General features: G+C 45.4%; 1 protein-coding gene across 4 annotated transcripts in view; it reads right to left on the reverse strand.

The window, feature by feature from the left end:
• Window positions 1-2,640: 2,640 nt before the first annotated feature.
• The window catches only part of TSPAN18 (tetraspanin 18), a 124,420-nt gene continuing 104,143 nt past the window's right edge, over window positions 2,641-22,917 (reverse strand). For 3 of the 4 annotated variants that reach the window (XM_062635971.1, XM_062635968.1, XM_062635970.1), the window contains 7 exons: window positions 18,976-19,067; window positions 17,606-17,800; window positions 12,517-12,591; window positions 6,968-7,066; window positions 5,512-5,691; window positions 3,830-3,913; window positions 2,641-2,919 (listed from right to left, as the gene is read on the reverse strand). In XM_062635971.1, coding sequence (XP_062491955.1) covers window positions 2,872-2,919; window positions 3,830-3,913; window positions 5,512-5,691; window positions 6,968-7,066; window positions 12,517-12,591; window positions 17,606-17,800; window positions 18,976-19,038 — 744 coding nt within the window. In that variant the 5' untranslated portion in view covers window positions 19,039-19,067 and the 3' untranslated portion in view covers window positions 2,641-2,871. Of the gene's footprint in view, window positions 2,920-3,829; window positions 3,914-5,511; window positions 5,692-6,967; window positions 7,067-12,516; window positions 12,592-17,605; window positions 17,801-18,975; window positions 19,087-22,917 lie in introns of those variants that run through there. The other variant, XM_062635972.1, reaches the window with a different exon arrangement.

Genomic DNA, 22,917 nt, shown 5'->3' on the forward strand with positions numbered 1-22,917 from the left:
AGAGGCTGCCATTAGGGAGAGAGGGAAAGCAAGGAGGCTAAAACCAGACAAAGCAATGAGTGCAGAATTTGGAAGGCCAAACTGAAAGAAGCCAGCAGGGACAGTACCGCAAGTGTGTGTATTTAGCACTTTTTGCTCTGTCTTTCCCCATCACTGACAGTTGTTTCTGCATCACTGACATGGTTTTTTCCCCACTCCACTGGTAGCAGAAAAAGGCTCTAAAAGACTTTTTTCTTCTTATTTTTTCCTTTTTCTTTCCCCCTTCACTTCCCACCATGCACAAACCAGGGTATTTGCCTTCCAGGCTCTGCAATGAGACAATCCAGGCTTTGGCATAATAAACTGAGAGGAAAGGGGGAGGAAAATACCCCTGAGACTGGGAGGAGAAAGTTCTGCTTCTCTCACTCACCTCCAGCCAAATCACCATCTCTGCTGATGCTTTTGTTCCTCCCCTGGGAATTGCTCTGCCAGAACAGTCCCTAACAACAGCTCCTGAGGCAGAAGCAGAACAGATAAGCTCGCCTTCTGCTCAGCCCATTCCCTGCAATACTAGTAGATGCAACAGATTTTCCTTATCTTAAGCACAGCACCTGCTGTCCGGCACAAATACTCCTGGTTTTTGGCTAGCAAAACTGTTTTCCTTCATTAAACAAGAGAATTTAATGCTAAAATGCCTCATTAAAAGAAGGCCCAGAGGGAAAGAGTGCGGAAATGCTTTCCATGAGGTTTAATGCAACATCTGAGGCTGCTCAGCAGCCCTGGAAACCTATTTCATTGCTCGAATGTGCTGACTGAAGCATGGGGGGAGGCTGCAGCTTTACCTGCCCCAGGCCTCTCCTTCTGATGAGCAAATTGTTCTCAAATGAAGCTTGGAAAAGCTCTAATAACTCCTTCCTGTTCCTTAGCATCCCAGTTCCCCAAACTGGATATTTATCCAGGATCACAGAATGGTTTGGGTTGGAAAGGACCTTAAAGCTCATCCAGTTCCATGGGCAGGGACATCTTCCACTAGACCTGTCCAACCTGGCCTTGAACACTGCCAGGGATGGGGCAGCCTCAGCTTCTCTATGTCTCACCACCATCACAGTAAAAAGCTTTTTCCTAATACATAATCTATTACGGAATCTTTGTCTACTATGGACCAGGCTTTCTGCTGCTTCCTTCCTTCCTTCCTTTCCTCCTGTGTAGCCTGTGCAGTGCCATTGGGAGAGCTCAAGGGACACAGCTCCAATAGTGTATGGGAACAGCCAGTGTACCTGCTGCTGCAAAGCCAGGGCATGAGGTTACTGCTCGTCTCCTTGCTGCTGCCTTCTGCCCCCCTCTCCTTCCTTGCCAGTGGTTACAGCTTTCAGACGGGCTGGTTTAAGCCTCTATAAAAGGGCTGCATAATCTGAGCCTATAAAATGTGTAAAAACACCTAAGCTAAACAAGAAACCACAGCCCTTCTGTCTTCCCATGTGGAAAATGAGTTTTGGGTCAGGGAGAGACCAGATGAACAATTAAGGCAACAGGGGTTGATGCTTCCAGAGGAGAGAAACCAGTGACCTGATAACCATGACCACTGGAGCAGCAGCTGGAGCAGTTCAGCTGCATGCTGGGTGCTCTCAGAGCCTACCTGGGTCCTCAGCGCTTCCATCGTCATCTCTGACCAAGGCGCAGTCGCAGGCATCCTCCCCAAGTTCACTTCCAAATGGTTAAGCAGATGACATGTTAGTTAAATGTCAAACTATCTCAAGGAGGAAACGCAACTAACAGGCAGACTGAACCAATTCTGACTTGATGTTTGCATTGTGAGCCCATGGGAGACTCCCAGTGGAAATGCTCTGAGCAGAAATGGTGCACATAGCATGGGAATGGCTGGCAGACATCAGCCTCCCCCATCCAGCACCATGCCTGGCCCTCCCCATAGGGCTGGAGAGCATGTATGAACCACTGCAAATATTTATGCTGAGCACCACAAACTGTTTTTTGCGAGTATGAAGGGAAAGGCAAAGGCTGACAAGATTTAAACTCTATTTCCTCCCCTTCTCAGGAAGGCAGCAGTATCAATGATTCTTGACCAGAGCCAGTCTTTTTCCCAGGAGATGGGAACACAGCAGGGAAATGTTTGGTCTCTTTCTCTTTCACAACAAGGAGCTATAAATCTTAGTAAAACCAGAAAGGTAGGCACCAAACTCTTGACCATCGGCCTTCCTTAGCTGTGTCCCATCACCGAGACCACGTTGCCCCTGCTTGGGGCTCCAGAGAGAAGCCAACCTCCTTGTTGGCTTCTCCAACAAGTTTCAGAGGCAAAGCTTTCACTGAAGAACATGTGTTTTCTTTCTGTGGCTGGGAATTAAAGCCAGAACCACACCAACGATGACTACCTACTCCTTAAGTGAGCCGCCACCGCTCGTCTCAAACCCACCTGGACAGTCACAAACTTTGGCCAACCCGCTGCCTTATCCAGCCCCTGTGTTCTTCAGTCCTTTGCTGTCTAAAGCATGATAAAGTCATGAATGTAGAGATGGCTGAGGGGATAAAGCAGCCGTTGTTTGTCCTCTTGCTCTTCCCCATCAGCTCCATCAGTCTCTAGTGCAATCGGTGGCTGTGCTGGGCTCCTGTGGGTGGCTCTGGGCAAGGGTCCGGTGTACAGTGTAGTGCACATCACCTCAAAGTTCCAGCCCCTGAAGTACAATCCTTTTGGTCATTCATATATTACAACCCTCTTTTTTCTTTTTTTTTCTTCTTTTTGTGTTTTTTTTTTTCCCCTACCCCATTTTGTTAAAAAAAATAAAGGTTTTTTTTTTGGGTGGTTTCAGGTTTTGTTTCTTCTCGTTTTCCTTCTTTTGTCTGAGCATGTGGGGAATGTGGCGGTCCATGGGCCACTTCTTACTGGATCCCTCGAAAGAGACACATAGCGAAGATCATGGCAAAGAGCTGGGAAAGGTGGGGAAAGAAAAACAGAGAATCAGCTACAGAGAGCTGTATCTTCCAGAAGATTGGAAACGTCCCCCATGGCCATGGGACCACTCCTGTCATTCCTTCCCACCCATCAGTCAGTGCTGCAGCTAGAGGGACCCTTCTTACAACCCATGGAGGCTGTGGCAAAACGTTTTCTGTTTATATCTTAAAGGTGATCCCTCCCTTTATTCCCCTGCCCCAACTGTCTGTGGTGACAGCAGCAGCTTGGCTTCATTCCCAAACTGCCCTGGTGTCACAGGGAAGCAGGATCCTTTGTCCCTGCTCTGCACATCATTGCCACAGCCCAGAACAGGCAGAGCTCAGCTTTCTGGGGGCTGCTGGGGCTCTCTGCCCAAATCACTTTCCTTTACACAAGACACAGGACCAGGGAAAGCACCCAGCCTTGTCCCAGTGATGCTGCAGGGACATCATTTCTGTGATAATATCATGTCTGGTAGAAGCCTGCTCCTCAGAAACATCACCAAAGAGCAGGTATTAACTGAGGATAATGGAGATGCTCTGGAACCAATACAGTTTCAGGCCCTGAATGGAAGTTTTTAAAGCAAAGGCAGATTTTGAACACATTAACCAAGTGACAGAGCAGTCAGCTTGCTAGTTGCAATGAGAGCAATGACTACAGGGGGCCATGGGGCTAGTGGTGCATCCCCATAGCCCCCATGGCCAGCATGGCAGGGTTGTGGCACTCATTATTTCCCACCCTTTCATGGTAAAGGAGCAAGCACCCAGCTCTTTCCAGGCAATTAAAACCCACAAGCTGACAACTTGCTCATGACTGGCATGGAGCAGCTTTCCCTGGCAATGGGGGAACCTCACTGCTGGACAGGAACCAGCATTGATTTTCTTCCAGTCGCACAAAGGTAAGTACCTCAATAGCCAACACTCCGATGGCAAGGGCTCCTGCGAGGTACACATAGGTCTCAAAGGAGTTCAGGATCACAGTGTAGCAGCCCTAAGAAGGACAAAACGTGGTGAGACACACCTGAGCAGCGCATCACCTTGTTCTTTCAGCACAGCCCTCATGGCAGGGGGTTTGCACTAGATGCCCTTTGAAGGTCCCTTCTAACCCAAATTGTTCTATGATTAGTACAGGAGGTGCTGTCAGATCCAGGCACTACAAGCATGGATCTCTCTCACCCCCTGACCCAGCACAGGAAGCAGAAACCCACGTACAGTGCCATGGAGGGGAAGGTTTTGTGCAGTGGGATGGGAATGGATCCATCCACACATAACCCCACACTGACCACGAGGAACTGTGACTTCTTGAGGGCAAAGAGGAGCAGCACAGGAGAGTCATTCCCTCTGCAAAGGGCAAAGACTAAGCACAGAGGAAAAGACCCTAAGGGCAGATGACAGGCAGATCAAGCTGGCTGGGGAAAAGGGCAACAGCTAAATCTGTTACCTGCTTTCACCCTCTTCCTCAAAATGCATTTCTCTCTCCCTGCTGTTTGTCATCTCCCTCCTCTCTCTTCCCATCTATTCACAGCAATGAGACCTGGCAGAAGCAGTACGGTGCCGTCTGCGATGATCTCTCACCCAGAGTGCCTTTGCCAACCACTTCCAGCTGCCAGGCAAGGAGCAGCTCACACGCTGCTTCCAAACTCCCTTTACCCTCTTTCGCAATCTGCTGTCATGTGCTGGAAAGAGGACCACTGCTTCGTCTGGAGAGAGTAGGAGGCTTGTACACAGTTCTTGGTGCTGAGGTGAACGCAGTCAGGAACTTCATAGAATCACGGAATAGTTATGGTTCAAAAGGACCTTAAGATCATCCAGTTCCAACCCCCTGCCATGGGAAGGGACACCTCACACTAAACCATGTCACCCAAGGCTCTGTCCAACCTGGCCTTGAACACCACCAGGGATGGAGCATTCACAACTTCCCTGGGCAACCCATTCCAGTGCCTCAGCATCCTCACAGTAAAGAACTTCTTCCTTATATCCAATCTAAACTTCCCCTGTTTAAGTTTTAACCCGTTACCCCTTGTCCTGTCACTACAGTCCCTAATGAAGAGTCCCTCCCCAGCATCCCTATAGGCCCCCTTCAGATACTGGAAGGCTGCTATGAGGTCTCCATGCAGCCTTCTCTTCTCCAGGCTGAACAGCCCCAACTTTCTCAGCCTGTCTCCATACAGGAGGTGCTCCAGTCCCCAACTGTCCTCGTGGCCTTCTCTGGACTTGTTCCAAAGTTTCTTAAACTTCATGTCGTAGTGACATTGTAAGGAAACATGAGGATGATGAGGGGCTGGAGCACCTCCAAAACAGAGAAATTTGGGGCTGTTCAGGCTGGAGGAAAGAAGCTGTGTGGAGACCTCAGAGCAGCTTTCAGTGTCTGAGGGGGATACAAGGATGCTGGAGAGGGACTCTTCATCAGGGACTGTAGTGGTAAGACAAGGGGTGATGGGTGCCCAGGGAAGCTGTGGCTGCCCCATCCCTGGCAGTGCTCAAGGCCGGGTCGGACGCGGCTTGGAGGTCCATGGGTATGATCACCATGACCACTGCAGCCACATCTCTTCCTGGAAACTCCTTTCCCTGGTGTTGGGCTTCCCTTACCTGTCGGTTCTGAAACCTCTCGACGCCTGTGAGGCAGGCTTCCTTGTTGACAAACATCCCTTCCCGGCTCTGGAGCTCTCGCTGGCAGCACGCCTCCGGTGTCACACTTTCCAAAGGGGAGTATGGAAGAAGAGGGACAGCTTCGAAATCTTCTGGTCCATTCACTCCACAGCAGGCAAACTAGGGAGAGGCACAGGAGGAGAAAGGAAAGAGTTGACACTTTGCCCTGAAAGCAGATAGGAGAAATCTACCAAAGACCTATTCTTGTAGGGATCAAAGCTTTAGTCAAAGCAGAGACAAAACAACTATTGTTTCCAAAGAAGTGGGTTGTGCTTGGACCTCAGAGCTTCTGTTTCATCAAAGCCTGCATAGAAAGTCCCACTGTTCCCATGTCATACTATAGACTCTTAAGGTACCACTGGGAATATTGCCACGAGCTGCACAGGGCTTTGGAGCACATCCAGAATGACCTGCTTGAGATCACCCAGCAAGTCTGTAAGGGAGCGAGCAGTACAATGCAGGCTCCTCACCACCCCTTCTCCCCACAGCTAATGGTCAGGCATGTTGCTGCTAGATGATTCAAGTAAGGTCCTTTTTTAGGATTCAAGTCAGGTCCTTTTTAAGGATTCAAGGCATACTCTGGCTCTGTCTCCTTTCAGTCAGCAAAAGGAAGTGTCTTTATTAAAGTCCTGAATCGGCGTGAAGGGCAGCACTCATCTTTTTCTTTTAAGATTAAAATTGACTTTTCATCTGCAGAGTCTGACGTCCTGCTCTTCACTCCTCAAGAGACACACCGTGGGCTGCACTGAGCACTGAGTTCACATGTGTAAACACACAGAGACAGCTTCTCATAGTAGATAACAACAACTCTAATTCCAACGACAGTCAATCTGTAACCTGCCTGATTAGGATTGTAATAGCAAAGTCAATTTTGATGGCTAATATTTCTACACTGAAAACACACCATTACACACACTCCTGCCTGATCTGCCACCTACCAACTCATTTCACAAGAGCTAACGAAAAACCCCATTAGCTAGCACCAGTTTTTGGCTGACAATAGTTCTGAAATAGCCTGCAAGGTGAAAGCTCCAGGGTAAATGCAGCGATATTCAGTTGCAGAGCTCCATGGCTTTTTGTGCCCGCTGTTGGGAAGCTGGGGGTACCCATTCAGGTCAAATGCCTCAGGCTTTGGCAAATCACAGAGGCTGACAAAGTCATTGGGAACATCTCCAACCCTAACTATTCTATGATTCTATCTCCCCCAGGACTGATGGATGGTCCCTTGTTTTGAGAAAGACTGGCTGCCAACCCAGCTTCCACTACTGCCCCAAACCCTGGTGCTATGCTTGGTGCAAAAGGACTGTTGAAGCAAGACAAGCTGAGGGTGTGGGTTAAGCACTGTGTTTGTGGCCACTGGCCATGGGCAGCATTGGACTGGCATGGCCTGACTTACTGTGATCATAACAGAGTTCCAGGTGGAAGAGAAGACATCCGTGTCGTTGTTCCTCAGGTAATGCTTCTTCAGCTCCTTGGTGAAAAACTCTCTGGTCAGCTGCAATGCACAGACAGGAGGAAATGTAAAGGTTTGATGGGGCTTGGAGCAATCTGATCTAGTGGAAGGTGTCCCTTCCCATGGCAGGGGGTTGGAATTGGATGAACCTTAAGGTCCCTTCCTACCTATACCATTCTATTGTTCTATGAACACATTTCTCAAGCACTTCCCAAAGTCTTCTTCAAAGTTTCTTCCCAAAGTTGTTTTAGTTTTGGTCTTCTTTTTTGCAAACCTCAGAGGAGAAACATGGGAAAAACCACTGGCTGAATGATAACTATATCCAGAGTGAATAGTACCCGCTGAATAAAACTGCTCAACTGCTGCTCACTAGAAATCAGGTATTGAATTATAAGTATACCCATAAGATAATGTTTACACTTAAGGCTTGGTTGTTTCTTTGAATTTTCAGTGCTATTTGAAAGTGTTTCATAAGTTGAAACAGGACTAAAACAGACTCCAGAAAGGTCATCAAATCCAACCCCAAATAGTAGTTTAATGTACTCTGCTTCACGAGGTCTGCAATCAAAGCATGGTTTTCCCCTCATGTTTCATTTTAAATCAGTTAACTTCCCACTAACAACAGGGGAACTGCTCTGAATTTATGTCCCTGTGTGAGAGAGCAGAATGAAGCCTTAATATGGAACTTTCTGGGAATGAAAAGGAAGTAAAAAGCATAAAATGAATGGTCAGGTCAACTTACAAATCAGGGGGAAAAAAAGACCATTTCCCTGACAATGCTTTAGATTATCTAAACCAACCCACACACATGAAGCAAAAAAAATCCTCTTTATACTTCCAGTGTTTAGATAATTCAAGTGTTTTTTCCTAAGGTCAGCAATATAAATGAATGGAATTTCATTTACTCCTGTTTACTTTTACAGTAAAATAGGAAAACTGAACAAACACTTTGGCTCAGGGAAGTTAGACACCTTGAGATTACATTTACTTAGGGTCACTCTCTGGAGGACTAGTAAATATATGAACTTAATAGACTGTTAAGCTGTACACCCTGATTCCATCTGGTTGCCTTTCCATCACTTCAGGAGGAAAATAGCAAGGAATCCCCTTTTCAGGTTCCCAGTAGGTCTTGACTTGTGTGGTCTCCTCTCCAAAATACCTTGTGATTTGTGATCCATAGAGGCAAAACCTCCCTACCACTGCAAAGGGGGTTGAATTCAGCTGGATACAGCATTGCTTTAGTGCTGCACATTTGCAGGGTCAGGAATTAAGCTGCCTGAAAAAGACCTTTTTTTACTCATTTTCCCATTGTTCATCCAGCACTGCAGATGCAGTGACACATACAGCTACAAGTTGGCTTCAGGTTCTTGATATGCAATGTGAAATATCGCACATACACATGCATATGTATGAGATGTATGGGTGGGCACAAAAGCACAAGCACAAAACTGTTTGTTTCCTTTGTATCACAGAATGTAAGGGGAAAAAATAAGGAGGCTGTGGTGACTTTAAGACTGCCAAATACCACTTCATATTGACTTCTCTTTTACAAATACAAACTAAGGCCAAATGTAAAGATTAAATCAATACTTTGTCACAAAGAAGTGATGCAGGTAGCTCAATCTCACTACCTTTTAATTAGAAATGCTGCTAAATCCCTGAATCACGTTTATGGGACAAATATTAACTCTTGGGTTTTTTTTTTCTTTTCTACATTAAAATACCAGAAAACAGCATTTTCCTTTGGGAATTTGGCACACTGAGAGAAATATGAAATGTGAGACTGAAATATGTCCTCAGTGTTCCCCTTTCCTTCCCTTTCTCGGCATACTTTTGCCACGCAGCACGCTTCCCTGCTGAGACAGCGGCACATTCTTCTGATGCTTGTCTGTTTCTGAAGCGTGGACTTTGAAACTGATATCATTGTTGGTAATAATCCCAGCTGACTGCCTTTGGCGGGGTCTAAAACAAAAGAGTCATTTCAATACAAAGTGAAACCTTTATTTTGACAGCAGCAACCCCTGAGGAAATTGCTCAGAGTTTGTGTGTGATTTCTTTACGACACTTGGCCTAAAGCAAAGCCTAGTGCTGAAAGGGTAAGTTTGCCAGGAAGATAACTGATTCCAGTTTGTTGCTTTTAAGTTGTTTGTCCTGAGCATCTGAAGCTCAGAAAAAATGTAAGAAAACCCATAATAAAAAAAAAACTAATAATAAAAAATCAATGAGAAAAGCATCTTTCTTCTAAAAAAATCACTGACAAAGGAGAATAAAAGTCGTTAAGACTGACTTTTGCCCACAGCCCTCCTCTTGCTGAAGCTGGTGACAGCACTGATGAGGTCTCTGCACATTGGAGTCCTATGGCCAGAGCTATTTAGAAGGAAGGAAAGAACCTAATCATAAAACTAGATCTCCACATACATTTCTGACAACACAGATCTGCCACAGCCATTAACAGCAATGAGCTGTTCAGCTGTGATTTCTTCTAGCTGTTCAGAGAGGAACATCTCCAATACGGAGGAAGCACGTGCATGTGTACATTTATGTGCCAGTGAATGAAGTGTTTTGTCACACTGGTTCAAAAGATAGCTTGGCTGGGGTTACTGCAGCCAGATGAAGGAGATTTAGGGTAAAAGAGGGCATTTCTGCTGGTGCCTGCTTGGAAAACAGGACACACTCCTGTCCACCTGCACCTGCCTGGAGCATCCTCACGCTTCTGCACAGTACAGTGCTCCTACTGTAGGTACTGCCACCAGTGCTGCACTTCTCACTTCCACATTGCTTTCCATCCCAGAGACTTCCAGCTGCCCAGCTGAGGGATGGATGGTTCATGTTCTTTAGTTTTTGCTTTATGTCTGAGGAAACTGAGGTAGCAGGAACCAAAGTGACTCGTTTATTGTCAAGCATCCTGACTCCATCCAGAGCCCTGCCACTGGACTCATCTGTTCGTACCATTCTGCTTGCTAGCTTGCTAAGACAATGCACTAAGAGTCAAATATTCCTCTAGGGTTTTTTCCACCCAAACCTCTGAAAACATATAAAGAGCAGCTCCTGTACATAAGTCAAATTGCTCTTTCCTAGCATCTCTCTATTGTTCATGGAAGGCCTTACTTTAAGAGGGGTCTTTCTAGATGGAAAAGAGTTCTCCACCCTCCAAAACCTCCTTTACAAAGGAAGAGAAACTCTGGTATTCCCATAGCTGGTTAACAACAGCCTGTCTCTTCAGAGACTGCTTTTAAACAGTTCTTTAGGAGTGCAAATAGACTTGTAGATCACAGCAACTCACTATCACAAGCATCACTTTGGCTCACCCCACCACCACACTGCTTCATTGACTCTTCCTCTCATGTCAAATCTCAGCAGAAAACATCTCCTTTCTCCCTTATTTTTGCTTCTTAATTTCTTTTGCTCCCTCAGCTATTAATAATTTAACACTGTTGAGTGTCTGGCAGCTGGTTCGGATGTAAAACCCTGTACAAGAGAAAGCTGCACCAAACATCATCTGGAAAGTGAAGAGGTAGAGCAAGTCTTCCCTTTTTTGCCTCATTTTATGCATGCAGTGAGGCTACAGCCATATGGACTCATGCAATGACCATCACAGGAACCCACTTGCTAAGCTTCCAAGAAATTTACAGTTCCTGAGTATGTATTTACCACCACACACTTTGAAAGTAACACATTCCACAGGGAAAAGCACATCTGAACTTGACCTTAAATTGCTACTGTGAAGAATCCTTTCCGTCATGGGGTCACTGAAAGACCACCTCTATCTCCACGGACATTCTGTCCAGCCATTTAGCCTCACCCTAACCCAAAGATGACAGCAAAATTAGCCCCAAGTAATAACCAAGTCCAAAGAGCTACCACGAAAATACACAGGAAAAAGGGTCGGGCTTGTTTTACTTTTCAGAAGAAACCTGAGAAGAGAACAAGCCACAAGAATCTGCAGGCTGAGTGTAACTTCTGCACAGAGCCATCCCCAGCTATGTTGGGATTTGACGCTCTTCATTCCTTCCCTTTTAAGCCCTTCCTGTCAGTCATTCTGACAGAGTGGGAAGCTGGTGACACAAACAGGGAGTCGAGCTCAAGAAAGATAGGAGTTTGTTCTCCTTCAAGTTTTCTCTCACAAAACACTGCCAGCTGCCACAGAAGTCTAGAATAAGCACCATGACCTTATCGTGCAAGATAACATATCCTCACTTGTCCCACAGCTCCCATGGAAGGCGCTGATGCTTTGCCCAGAAGCAAGATGTGACTGAGGGAGGAGGACACAAGCAGCCCTGCAGCACCTTTCACACAGGCTCGCCTCCAGCTTGACCAGTTTCTTCTCCAACTACCTTCCATGCTGTCTTGCTCTCAGCTTCCTGGGTCCTCAATTATTTGCCTATCAAATCTTCTCATAAAGTATATCCCAACTCAAGAAAGGCATCATTGTACATGGCCCTTCTATGCTCATGCCACATTTCTGTCCTCTTCAGTACAGGGAAAATGCTGTATGTTCTTTCACTACTGATAGAGGCCAAATAAACAAAATAAATACTAACAGTCAGTAGTGACCATCTCTACCTGTCACCGTTTTGCCATGGCCATCACTCAGTCATATTGCAAAGATGGGTTGACTTGGGAAGCATGGATCTATTTCAACCAGGCTCTTCTTTCACATGTGGGAACAGGAGGAAAATGCACAAACCTTTGCTGGTTAGAGAAACAAATGAGACTGTGCTTACTAGTAGTGTAGCAAAAGCTTACTACTAGCATTGGGAAGGGATAATGGTCATGTAATAATATGCATAGAAGCAGAATAGAGAAATCTGCGGAGAGAAGAACCAGAAACCTGTAAGCAGGGCAATATGCAGGGGATCCATTGATGGGGCTCAGAATGGGACATGGGGAGACTTGCTCAGGGCAAGTCAGGAGGGATATCTTACTATCTCAAGCAGGGATATCAGAAGGGATATCTTATTATCTATCTCAAGCAGTCCTGAGGGGAATCTGGTGAGCACCAGAACATGAAAGTTCAAGAAGGAATATGATTAGAAGATGAACAAGAGGAATTTTTTTTACACTGCAGAATGAGCATTGGCTCTGTTGGGAAAACAGCAGGTTTCACTATTAGTATTAATATTAAACACGTGCTATATTGAAAAAATGAAAGAGTTTGCTTTAACCTTAGTGTGACTTTATAATAAGCCTCTCTGGTGGAATGTGCAGCTGGTTTGGCTGCAGAAGAAGCAGGAAGACTAAAATCTTCAGGATTTAAGTGGTCCCTCAATGTGTATCTCCCTTGTACATAAACCATCCACCCTGTGTACCTCAGGTTAGTTAGTATTCACTGGCTTGCTGGCAGTTCTGCACACTGAGGGTAGGAATGAAACAGGTTTGTTGGTATTTAAAGCAAACAGTAGCTCTACAAACAATCAGCCACCATCTAACAGCATCTCCAGCTGCGTACAACCCCACTGGGGTCCAGAGTTCGCCCACCATTGGGTACTTACATTTTCTCTGAAGATAAAAGCCAGGATAGCAGCTGAAAGCTCCGCCAGGAAGATTAACAAAATAAACATGAAGAACTGGAAGAGAGAAGACGAAATACAAATCAACCAAACATATCATACTATTAGGTGCTCGCAATAGGTAGTAGGAACACAGGGGTTTGCTAGTCACCAAAGAGATGGAAGAAATAGACTCAGAATGGTTAGGGTTGGAAGGAATCTTAAGATCATCTAGTTCCAACCCCAAATAACCAAGGAAACTTTTTTTCCCTGAGAATTAAAAAACCCCTATGAGTAGGTAACCTGGAGCAGAAACAGCCCCTCTCTGCTGTCACAAGATGTGGGATTTGGGATGCTTTTGCCTGGCTCTAATGGATGAAAGGGAGTAAGACTACAGGCCACATGGCACTTCCCAATAATAAATGTGTACCAGGTTAAAACAGTAAAGCCTACTGGGATGGAAAAAGTAATATGATTGTGTAGATGCTCATACAGTGTTAAATTGTGCTGACACAGATGTATGCATCACAAGCGTATACCTACATATGCACACACACCCATCACTACAACGTAAACAATCTTACTGTAATACAATCATAGCTCATTGTGTATGGAAGGAGGTAGTGGAACATAATTATTTACATCTTTGACCAAAAATGGACTCTTTTCAGAGTATTCTACATTTCAGGACAAGATTTCCCTTGATTAATATCCCTCTCCACACAATGGGGTTGCACTGAGTTAAGTATTAACCACACAGAACCTCTCCAAAAAGTTCATAACATGCCGTCATAATTTTAATTCGATTATGCAAATATCATCCATGTCTTGTATAGCATCCATAGTGTGCATATTCATATCCTTACATTAAGCGCACTGTTGCATTGATGCCTTGTGCTAGTTTCATGCTTCTGCAGTCCATAAGAAACAGTACAAGGAATAGGCAGGGATGTGCCCTCTAAGACCTTAAAACAACTATGGGTGCTGAGGAGCACCTATGAGAACAGAGCAGAAAGTGGCTAGGCTCTATCCTATCCCACAATGGCATTCATTTCCGTTCTTGGAGACAAAGCAGTGGGCTTGAGGAACCATAAATCTGAACTAGATGGGCAGGTTTTTATGTTCTTATAAAGGAGAAATCACCATCTGTGATTCTATATTCAAGGATCCCAAGAATTACCCACAGACTCGAAGATGATTTTACAAAGCTGAGTGAATGTTCAGAAATGAACTCAGGTTTTGGAACCATGTGAGGAAACCAGGAGTGAACAGAGAATAAAGACAACATCACATGGAGGGCAACATACGCACAGTATATGTTACCAGTGAAGGTGGTTGAAGCAACAAGTAGAAATGAACACAAGAGAAGCCTGGATGGGTTTTTTTTGTGTACATGAGAAGGTTATTAAAGGTCTTTCTGAAACAGAAGGCAGGCAGATGGGGCCAGAAGTACTATTGTGATCCCCAAGCAATGATTTATAAACATTGTCTGAAATACTGTGCACTCTGCATTTTGGTAATGGAAAGAGAATTCAAAAGACCTGCTTGAAATGGGCAAAGTGTTGTTTTGTTGTCAATTATCAGGACTGTGACTTTTCCACGCTGGAAAAGTGCACGCACCATCCTGTCCCATTTATGTACCTGCTTCTGCAGGGAAAACAAAAGAAAAGGAGCCTGGACTCCGATGACAAAACAAGAAGAGTCAGATGAGCAGGGACTTGGGTTGCTAACAGGATGCTGTTGGCTTGATTTTGCTGAACTAGTTAACTCTCTAATTTATTCTTGCTGCTGGAGTTTTCTGTGTGGTTTCTTTTCTTCCTGCTCAGAGACTGTTTTAATTTCACCACAGGAGGGCAAAGAACAAGTGATGAGAATGAAGGATGCTTTGCAAATTCACATCATCATCCATCAAGGGATCTCAGCGTAGTCACAAAGAGGTCTAAGGTGGCCATGAAGTGATTAATCCCATCACCTTGCTAATTGCATTTCATTTACTGATTACTGGGAGACACATGTTCACCCAAGCTCCAGCTCAGGTCTGTGAAGAAGTGGAAGCAGTTACTCCCAGACTATCTCTGATAAGCTTCATTATCATTTCCAAACTGATTTACACTTATATTGTGCAGTCTGCACTACAGATTTATAACCGTTACTGTAGAAAAGACATGAGCAGCCATTAGGGCTGATGAGAAAAAGAAGATGGATCATCAGTGTCTCAGAACTTGCTCTTATTCTGCATTTTAATGAGAGTCAAAATCTGCTTATTTTGTTTTGCCTCCCAAAATTAAATTGATTACTGATGGATGAGAGCACTAAATAGCCAACTGGTTAATGTGTGGGACACAACAGCCTCACGTTCAAATTCATGCTGAATTCCCAACATTTGAACATGGGTAACCCCCACATGCAAGGTAAACTTCCTGAGGAGTGGGGTCTTGCATGTTGGTCAACACTCCTGCCTCAGCTCCTGGTGATGGTTGTAGGTTTATCAGATGTTCCCCAAAATCAGTGTTTCATGATTCTTTTTCACATCTCATCTACTGCTCCAGTTTCTCCAATGCTGTTCCACAAAAAGCAGCAACAGCCTTTAACCCAAAAGACCCACATTTTCATGCTGATAAAGTTTCAGGGGCTACCGCATCCAGATTACAAGAGTGCGAATCAGGATACATGCAGTCAAAACTAAGACAAATGAAATTAATATGGACGGTTCTTGCTGCAAAGCTGAATCAGTCCTGTGATATAATGTTGTATGCTCAACAGCACTTTAGTTTCTGATTTTCATGGTGTTCTTTTGCAGTCAGAAGGCCTTGAGGACAATCTAGAAGTTACTCAATGTGTGATTTGCAGGCCAACGTTTGCTGCTTTTCACGAGCCAAGTCCAAATGCTGGGAAATCTAGAAACTTCACAGCCTTGTGCTTAATGCAACATGTTAGGTTACACAGTGATGCTTCTGTACCAAGAGACAAGCAGCTTGATTTAAAATACAAGTTCTTGCAGGCACAGAAGCCAGAACCTAGAGAACACGCATTTGCGCATCTGTCGTGTCCCTTCTATCTCCTGTTTACATTTGGACTAAAAGCTTCAGACATGCATTATGCATCGCTGTGAAATCTCACTCAAGCAGCTCTCTGGCTCATCAATTCCTTAACAACTTTGTAAGTGGGCTTGATTTGATCTAGCAACTTTTCCCCCAAGTACCACCCCCCTGAAGCCTCACACTCTCCGCTTCACAGGGTGTTTCCATGCTCATGAATGGTTTGCCTTTTCAAACCCTACAACTTACTCGCATCAGACTTCTGGTTTCACAGGTGCTTTATGCATTTTAACATCAGCTGTTGTGGTCCCCCAAAAAGCAGGATATCTCTTTCACTTGGTATCAGCACAGATCCCTGACCGAGGGCATCACTGCTGTTGTTTAACAAGTTGACTTCGATACCATAGAATCATAGAATCATAGAATCATTAGGGTTGGAAAGGACCTTAAGATCATCTAGTTCCAACCTCTCTGCCATGCCAGAAGCTCTGGAAGAACTGATCAAGGTGGAACACCAACTCCTCATCCAGTAACTACTTTCAGAGTTTCTCCTAGTCCACGGCATTGCTTTCAGCCCATGTATTTCTCCCAGTCCAAGTATAAAATAATAGCAAAAGTAAATAGATAAAGCAGCAGGGATAAGGACTATCTCTAACAATCAGAACCACAAAACTGAGTGCACTGGAGTATAACTAAAAGCACCAGAAGGACCATTCAAACCATGATGCAACTCTGTGATGTTAAATCAGGAGAGAACTTCCTCCAGCCAGTCTATATGCAGTGGACATGGTCCAAGCTGAAAATATTACACTCCCATTCACTTTCAATCAATACTTGTCATCAAACATAACTTTTAGTTTCTTAATCTGACAGGGACAGGCTTTTGGAGTAACCTCTGGCTTATTGTGCCTGATCCTTTGCGTGTTACTAGGTTCCTCTGGGCAGATCTTCCTAACCTCACAGGCACATTTGGTTTGCTGATTTACTTGTGAGGTGAGGCACTAAATCAAGCCACAATGGCTTCCAGAACAGGGCTCTCATTTGCAGGTTATGAATTCAAGGTGTGGGTGAGCGAAAGGCCATAGAGAATTCCTTCAGTGCAGCCATGCTTATCTCTAGGAAAGAATGGGTTTGCATTCCAGAAAGAGAACTTTCCTCTTCTGTTTAGACACAAGTCTCTTTTGCACCATGAAGCTGTTATGCAAGATACAACCATAGCAAAACACCATAAGATCAAGATTTAAACAAAACAAAACCAACCCCCTCAAAACCCCTAACAAGCAAAAACCCAAAGCCCCAACACCCAACAGACCCAGATGGGGAAGCAGAAGGTCATGCAAAGTAAACCTGATGATTTTTGTCTTTCAACACGGAACTTGTAATGTCTTCCAGTAAGAGATAATGGCTGAAAACCCTGCAGTATCAGAACTTATGGTAGAGGTCAAAAGTGACTTATTTTAGAGGCTTATTTGGAAATATTATTTGATGACCACAAGGGATGGAATTTAACCCTATCAGTCAGGGGAAAATCTGCCTGAAGAGAACAAATCTGGTACGTTTTAGGAGCAGAATAGGCTGCATAAGGGAGCAACCAGTTATTGAGAGCTGCAGTGACAGACCACCATGTGGTTCTGAGCTGCTCATTTTGCTGACATGGGGGCTCTGTTACACAGATGCTCTACATGTTCTCTCTGCTTTGCTGTGAACCGCTGAGGAATGAATCCACAAGTGGAGCAGTGGGGTTTGGGTGGCCAAGAAAGGACCATTTTTGGTCACTTTATAAAAATAAAAGGAAAATCCAAACAACCAAATAGGAACGTTTTGAAACAAAGCTTAACAAGGTCAAATACACTCCCAGACTCCATAGCCACTGGGCTCAAATCTGGTACAGGGAAAAAGAAAATTCCCTGTATTTCTAGCTGTGTGCAAAAGTACCCAAAGCCTATTTACTATCTAAGGAAATAACAGCTACAATAACAGACACCCATTTCATGCACTTATCACAGCATCATCTATTCAGTCACCCCCATTCCGAAAGGCCAACAGAGACTTACAAAGAGCAGGAGGCATTTGTTCTCACGGATGGCACCGCAGCAGCCGAGGAAACCCAGCAGGAAGAGCATGGCTCCCATAGCCAGCATGATGTAGGCTCCCGTGAAGAGCAGGGGGTTGGCAGCTACTATCTCTCGGAAGCCTGTGGGATCCACAATGACCCAGATCCCAAGGCCCAGCAGGCACGCTCCTCCCAGCTGTCATGGCACAAGGAGAGAGACATAGGTCAACGTAAAACAACTGATGCAGGAAAATTGGGTTCATTGCTATGTTTTGATTAGAAGTGTTCACTTGGAGAGCTTCTGTTTCTCGGTGGCATATATTCTCCACTCAGAAGGTGATTGCTGATATGCTATCTCTTGCTCACTAAATGACCATTTGCAGCAAAAGCACCTTCCTTGACAAGTCACTACCAGCTGTTTACAACCTCCCTAATGTAGAAAGACTGAACCTTGTGCTGCTGCCCCATAGAATCATAGAATCAACCAGGTTGGAAAAGACGTTTAAGACCTTCAAGTCCAATCTCAGCACTGCCAAGGCCACCACTACCCCATGGCACTGAGGACCTTGTGTACATACTTTGTGAACACTTCCAGTGACGGTGACTCCAGCCCTGCCCTGGGCAGCCTGTTCCAACACCTGAGCACCCTTTGGGGAAGGAATCATTCCTCAGCTCCATCTAAACCTCCCCTGGTGCAGCTTGAGGCTGTTTCCTCTTGTCCCATCCCTTATTCCTTGGGAGAAGAGACCAACTCCAACCTCACTACAACCTCCTTTCAGGTGGTTGTAGAGAGCAACTATCTGTAAGCAGCAGCCCAGCGAAGGGGCACACATGAACCATTGCCACCACAGAAGCCAAGGTGGCTGGGTGCTCCCACCCTTCTTGTCACAGACTAGAGCAATAGGGTGACAGAGAATGACCCAATGCATGGTAGGAAAACAACTGTGTTTCCATGTGAAAACCAGGAAAACAACTGTGTTTCCATGTGAAAACCAGGAAAACAACTGTGTTTCCATGTGAAAACCAGGAAAACAACTGTGTTTCCAATGTGAAAACCTCAGCAGGGTGTCCAGGACTAGAAAACAGTTCTGCCATTCCAGGATAGATCCATGTACACCACCAGTTACAGATTTCCCTCTGGTCTCCCTTGCCAAGGACAGGAATAACTCAAACAACAGTGACCACAGCACTGGCTTGCAGAATGTCTGAGCATCTTTGGATGCGGCAAAACCCTCCGTGATTGCTAGTGCAAAGCTGAGGGGACATTCTGTACTGTGATGATGTGACCAGGTTACAGCCTGTCCTGCTGGGGAGCAGCAGGCTGCTCAAAACAGGAGGATTCAGGAGAGAAAGTGGGTTCTAAATACTTACAAATATGAAGAAATTGAAAAGAAACATCAGGTACTTCATGCAGCTCAGGCAGTCTCCCTCCATGGTCTTCAGGCTCCTTGACCCAATTCTTCCTGCAAAACATCAACACTCCCTTAGCACACTCATTTACTATTACAGTGATAAAATCCTGTCTCCACTCATACTTCCTCCAAGGTCCTGCGGAGTTCATTACACAGAAAAGCTCATTTCTTACCTGAACAAGGCAACATAGCACAGGCTAGTAAGAGATAATGATCATGGCTAAGTCCCTTTGCATTCTTCCAGGTCTAAAGGTGAACACAGGTATGAAGAGGAGGGTTGCAGGAGAGGAAAAGTCTAGCTTTGCTTGCAGAGGAAGATGCTGAGGGAAAAAATACCCCTCTGCACATAAGATATTATTTTTCCCAGTCCCTAGAGCCTGTCAAGTCTAAGAAGCATTGAATGAACCTGCCCACATCACAACAAAACAGGTCATATTGACACAGAAGCCAGAATAAGCTATATCCATTTAAAAGACTCACAAGCATCCGGGATAGTTAGCTCCATACAAGCTTCCTCCACAGAATGAATGCCACTCAAACATGAAACTTGACATCTGGAGATGCTGGGCTGGGACAACTGCACTGTGTGGATGTGGGAGGGCCTGAGGATGCTGTCCTCACACAGTTACTCAGCTTGGGGCACACCATGCACTGTGACTGTGCAGTGAAATTATGATGCACCCCGCACAGGTCTTTTGCAGGCAGAGCCCATGGGTTGACATTGGCAAGCTTTTAAGACCAGGAAAAATGCTAAGGAATCTTAACCAGTTTGAAACCCCATGTCTGAATTAGACAACAAACTGCTTAGGACAGTACTCCTATTGGAAGAGCAGCTATAAATCCTGACCAGGTGGGGGTACATATGAAGAAAGTGCTGCTTCCTGTTTGATGAAGTCTCCCAATATCCAATTAAGTCATCAACTACCCTAAAGGGACAGACAAACAAATACATGAAACAGTAAAACTTTGACTGAAACAGAAGATAATGCAGTCATGACACCATGACTGAAACAGAAGATAATGCAGTCATGGCACCATGCACAGATGGATGCATACATTCGCAAACACAGAAGCACAAGTCTGCTTAGCTCCTTAGAGAAGCCTTCCCAAAGCCCACATGCTTCCGAACCCATCTCTTTCCCTTTCTCCACTGCAAATGCCATTCCCTAAATAGATCCGCATCCAGTGATATGCTATGTTAGTAAAGTACATTCGATTCACTGAAAGAAAAAGCAGAAACTACGCAAGGTTTTCACCAGGTCAGAAATGAAACTCCTCTTTTCACTCCTTCATTGTTTTGTTAATCCACAGACCTTGTGAATGCTGTCGAGCCTCGTGGGGTGCTTCCCTCTGTGATGGGAGCTGCTCTGCTTTAGCCTAAAAGCTAAGAAAACCAATGGCAGGCAGAGCTCCCAGAAAGGGGCTGCCTGAGGCAGAAGCCAGGTTTCTATCACAGTGTGTGTCTGCTGCGCTTGACTTGGGTGGCAATCAAATCAGTTCCTTCCTATTGGCAAAATGGGCAGAGGTGCAAATGGTGCGACACAGTGTCTCCTGTGGACATGCAGCTGCTTTCTCTCCGCGTCTGCATGTACCTGGGGCAGGACAGCAGTATGCTCTGCTGGCTGGGCACCTCTCAGGGGATTCCCTTAGCTAGAAGAATCCTGAGGATATAATAGAAGCAATCATAGAATATCATGTTGGAAGGGATCTCAAGGATCATCTGGTCCAACCTTTCTTGGCAAGACCATGACCTAGACATGATGTCCCAACACCATGTCCAGCTAAATCCTAACAGTGTCCAGTGCTGGGGAATCCACTACTTCCCTGGGGAGATTATTCCAGTGGCTGATTGTTCTCATTGTGAAAAATGTTCCTCTTGCATCCAATTGGAATCTCCTCAGGAGTAACTTGTGCCCATCATCCCTCCTCTTTTCCATGTCACTCCTTGTAAAAAATGAGTCAGCATCTTTGTAGCCACCCTTTGGATACCGGAACATGGTGATAAGGTCTCTCCTGAGCCTTTTCTCTAGGCTGAACAAGCTTAGCTCTTTCAGCCTTTCCTCATGTGGCTTCCCAGTCCTTGGATCATCTTTTGTGGCCCTTCTTGAGACCCTCTCCAGCCTGTCCACATCCTGTTTCTGCATAGCAGGGACCAAAACTGAGCACAGTATTCCAGGTGTGGCCTGACAAACTCTGAGTAGAGTAGGATGATGACTTCTTTGTCTCTTCTGGTGAGACACTTGTTGATGTAACCCAGCATCCTGGTGGCTTTCTTTGCCACAGCAGCACTCTGTTCACTCATCTTGAGCATGCTGTCCACCAGCACGCGCAGCTCCCTTTCCACAGAGGGTCCACAAAGCCAGGCTTACAGTCCACCTCGCTTCTGGAGAAACACAAATCTGAACCACAGAACAAAAGCAGTATTTTTCTTTACAGTTTATTTTCTTCTGCCTCTGATGATACACAACTCTTCTGCCCAGAGAGACTCAAAGCCACAACTGCAGTAGATGGAGTGGGGCACAGAGCGCTGGCATGAGCCTGGAAGAGGCGCCCACAGCTTTTTGATGGTGTTTAAAGCCATGTCTGCAAACCTCATAGAGAAAGGAGAAGAGAAGGCTGCCTGGAGACCTCACAGCAGCCTTCCAGTATCTGAAGGGGACCTATGGGGATGCTGGGGAGGGACTCTTCGTTGGGGACTGTAGTCATAGGACAAGGGGTAGTGGGTTAAAACTTAAACAGAGGAAGTTTAGATTGGATATAAGGAAGAAGTTCTTTACTGTGAGGCTGGTGAGGCACTGGAATGGGTTGCCCAGGGAAGTTGTGAATGCTCCATCCCTGGCGGTGTTCAAGGCCAGGTTGGACAGAGCCTTGGGTGCCATGGTTTAGAGTTGGGTGTCCCTGCCCATGGCAGGGGGGTTGGAACTGGATGATCTTAAGGTCCTTTCCAACCCTAACTATTCTATGATTCTATGCTTCTGTGATTCTATGATTCTATCTTTAAGTCCAGAAGGGTAAGGAGCTGTGGGGGAGAATTCTTCAGTTTCATGGAAAAGGTGAACCTTCAGCTCCCCTAACCCATGAGCTTGGAGACTGTATTAGAGAGCAATATGGAAATACAGACACATCAATAGGATGCTAGAACTTCAAGAGCCCCACAGTTAGTGGCACCCATATATTCCCATCACCACACACACGAACAGTTATGCTCCAGTGAAACAAAGGATGGCTAAGCCTGAAAGTTATCTGAGAAACTAATAAGTCCTGCTGAACTAATAAGTCCTGCTGCCTTGATCCTCCACCATATGATCCATATCACAGCAGCCTTAGGCATAAAAGGACTGAAAAGCAAAGCACTTGAGCCATATTGTGCCACTTCACATCATTCACACTCATCTCACTGCTGAGGCACCCACATGAAAAACATTGCCTGTGGTCCAAGAAGCAGCAGCGCCTGAGCCCAACGCTGTCTTGCTGCTTTATAGAGTCGATAAATCACATTCCCACCTTACTTTACTTTCCGTGTCTGGGTCTGCTTCCTCTGCAAGATGAGCAAGCTCCCTTGGAGCTGCTCTGATTTAGTACAGGCCTCCTTTTCTTTTCCAAGACAAACCTAAGTTATGATTCCTTGCACTGCTTCTGCCCATGCACCCGCTCAGTATGACAAATGTTTTCTAGGCATGAGAAGGGAAAAGAGACTCTAAATCCACTGAGCAAACTTCTGTGGCAGGCCCATGTCATAGTAACGTGGGAGCAGGATGAACACAGACACACTCAGCTTTGATAACTGAGGACTCCCTTGTTTGCCTGGGCAAGAAATTGTCCCCATTGGTGGTGTTGAGCTCAGATACATAATTTCTAAACCCATTTCACACAGCAAAGCAACAACTAAGTGAAACCCTGC

This window comes from Pezoporus occidentalis, unplaced genomic scaffold, assembly GCF_034315485.1.
Source record: "Pezoporus occidentalis ecotype Australia unplaced genomic scaffold, CSIRO_AGI_Poc_V1 ctg46, whole genome shotgun sequence".
In the NCBI taxonomy this organism is placed as follows: domain Eukaryota; kingdom Metazoa; phylum Chordata; class Aves; order Psittaciformes; family Psittacidae; genus Pezoporus; species Pezoporus occidentalis.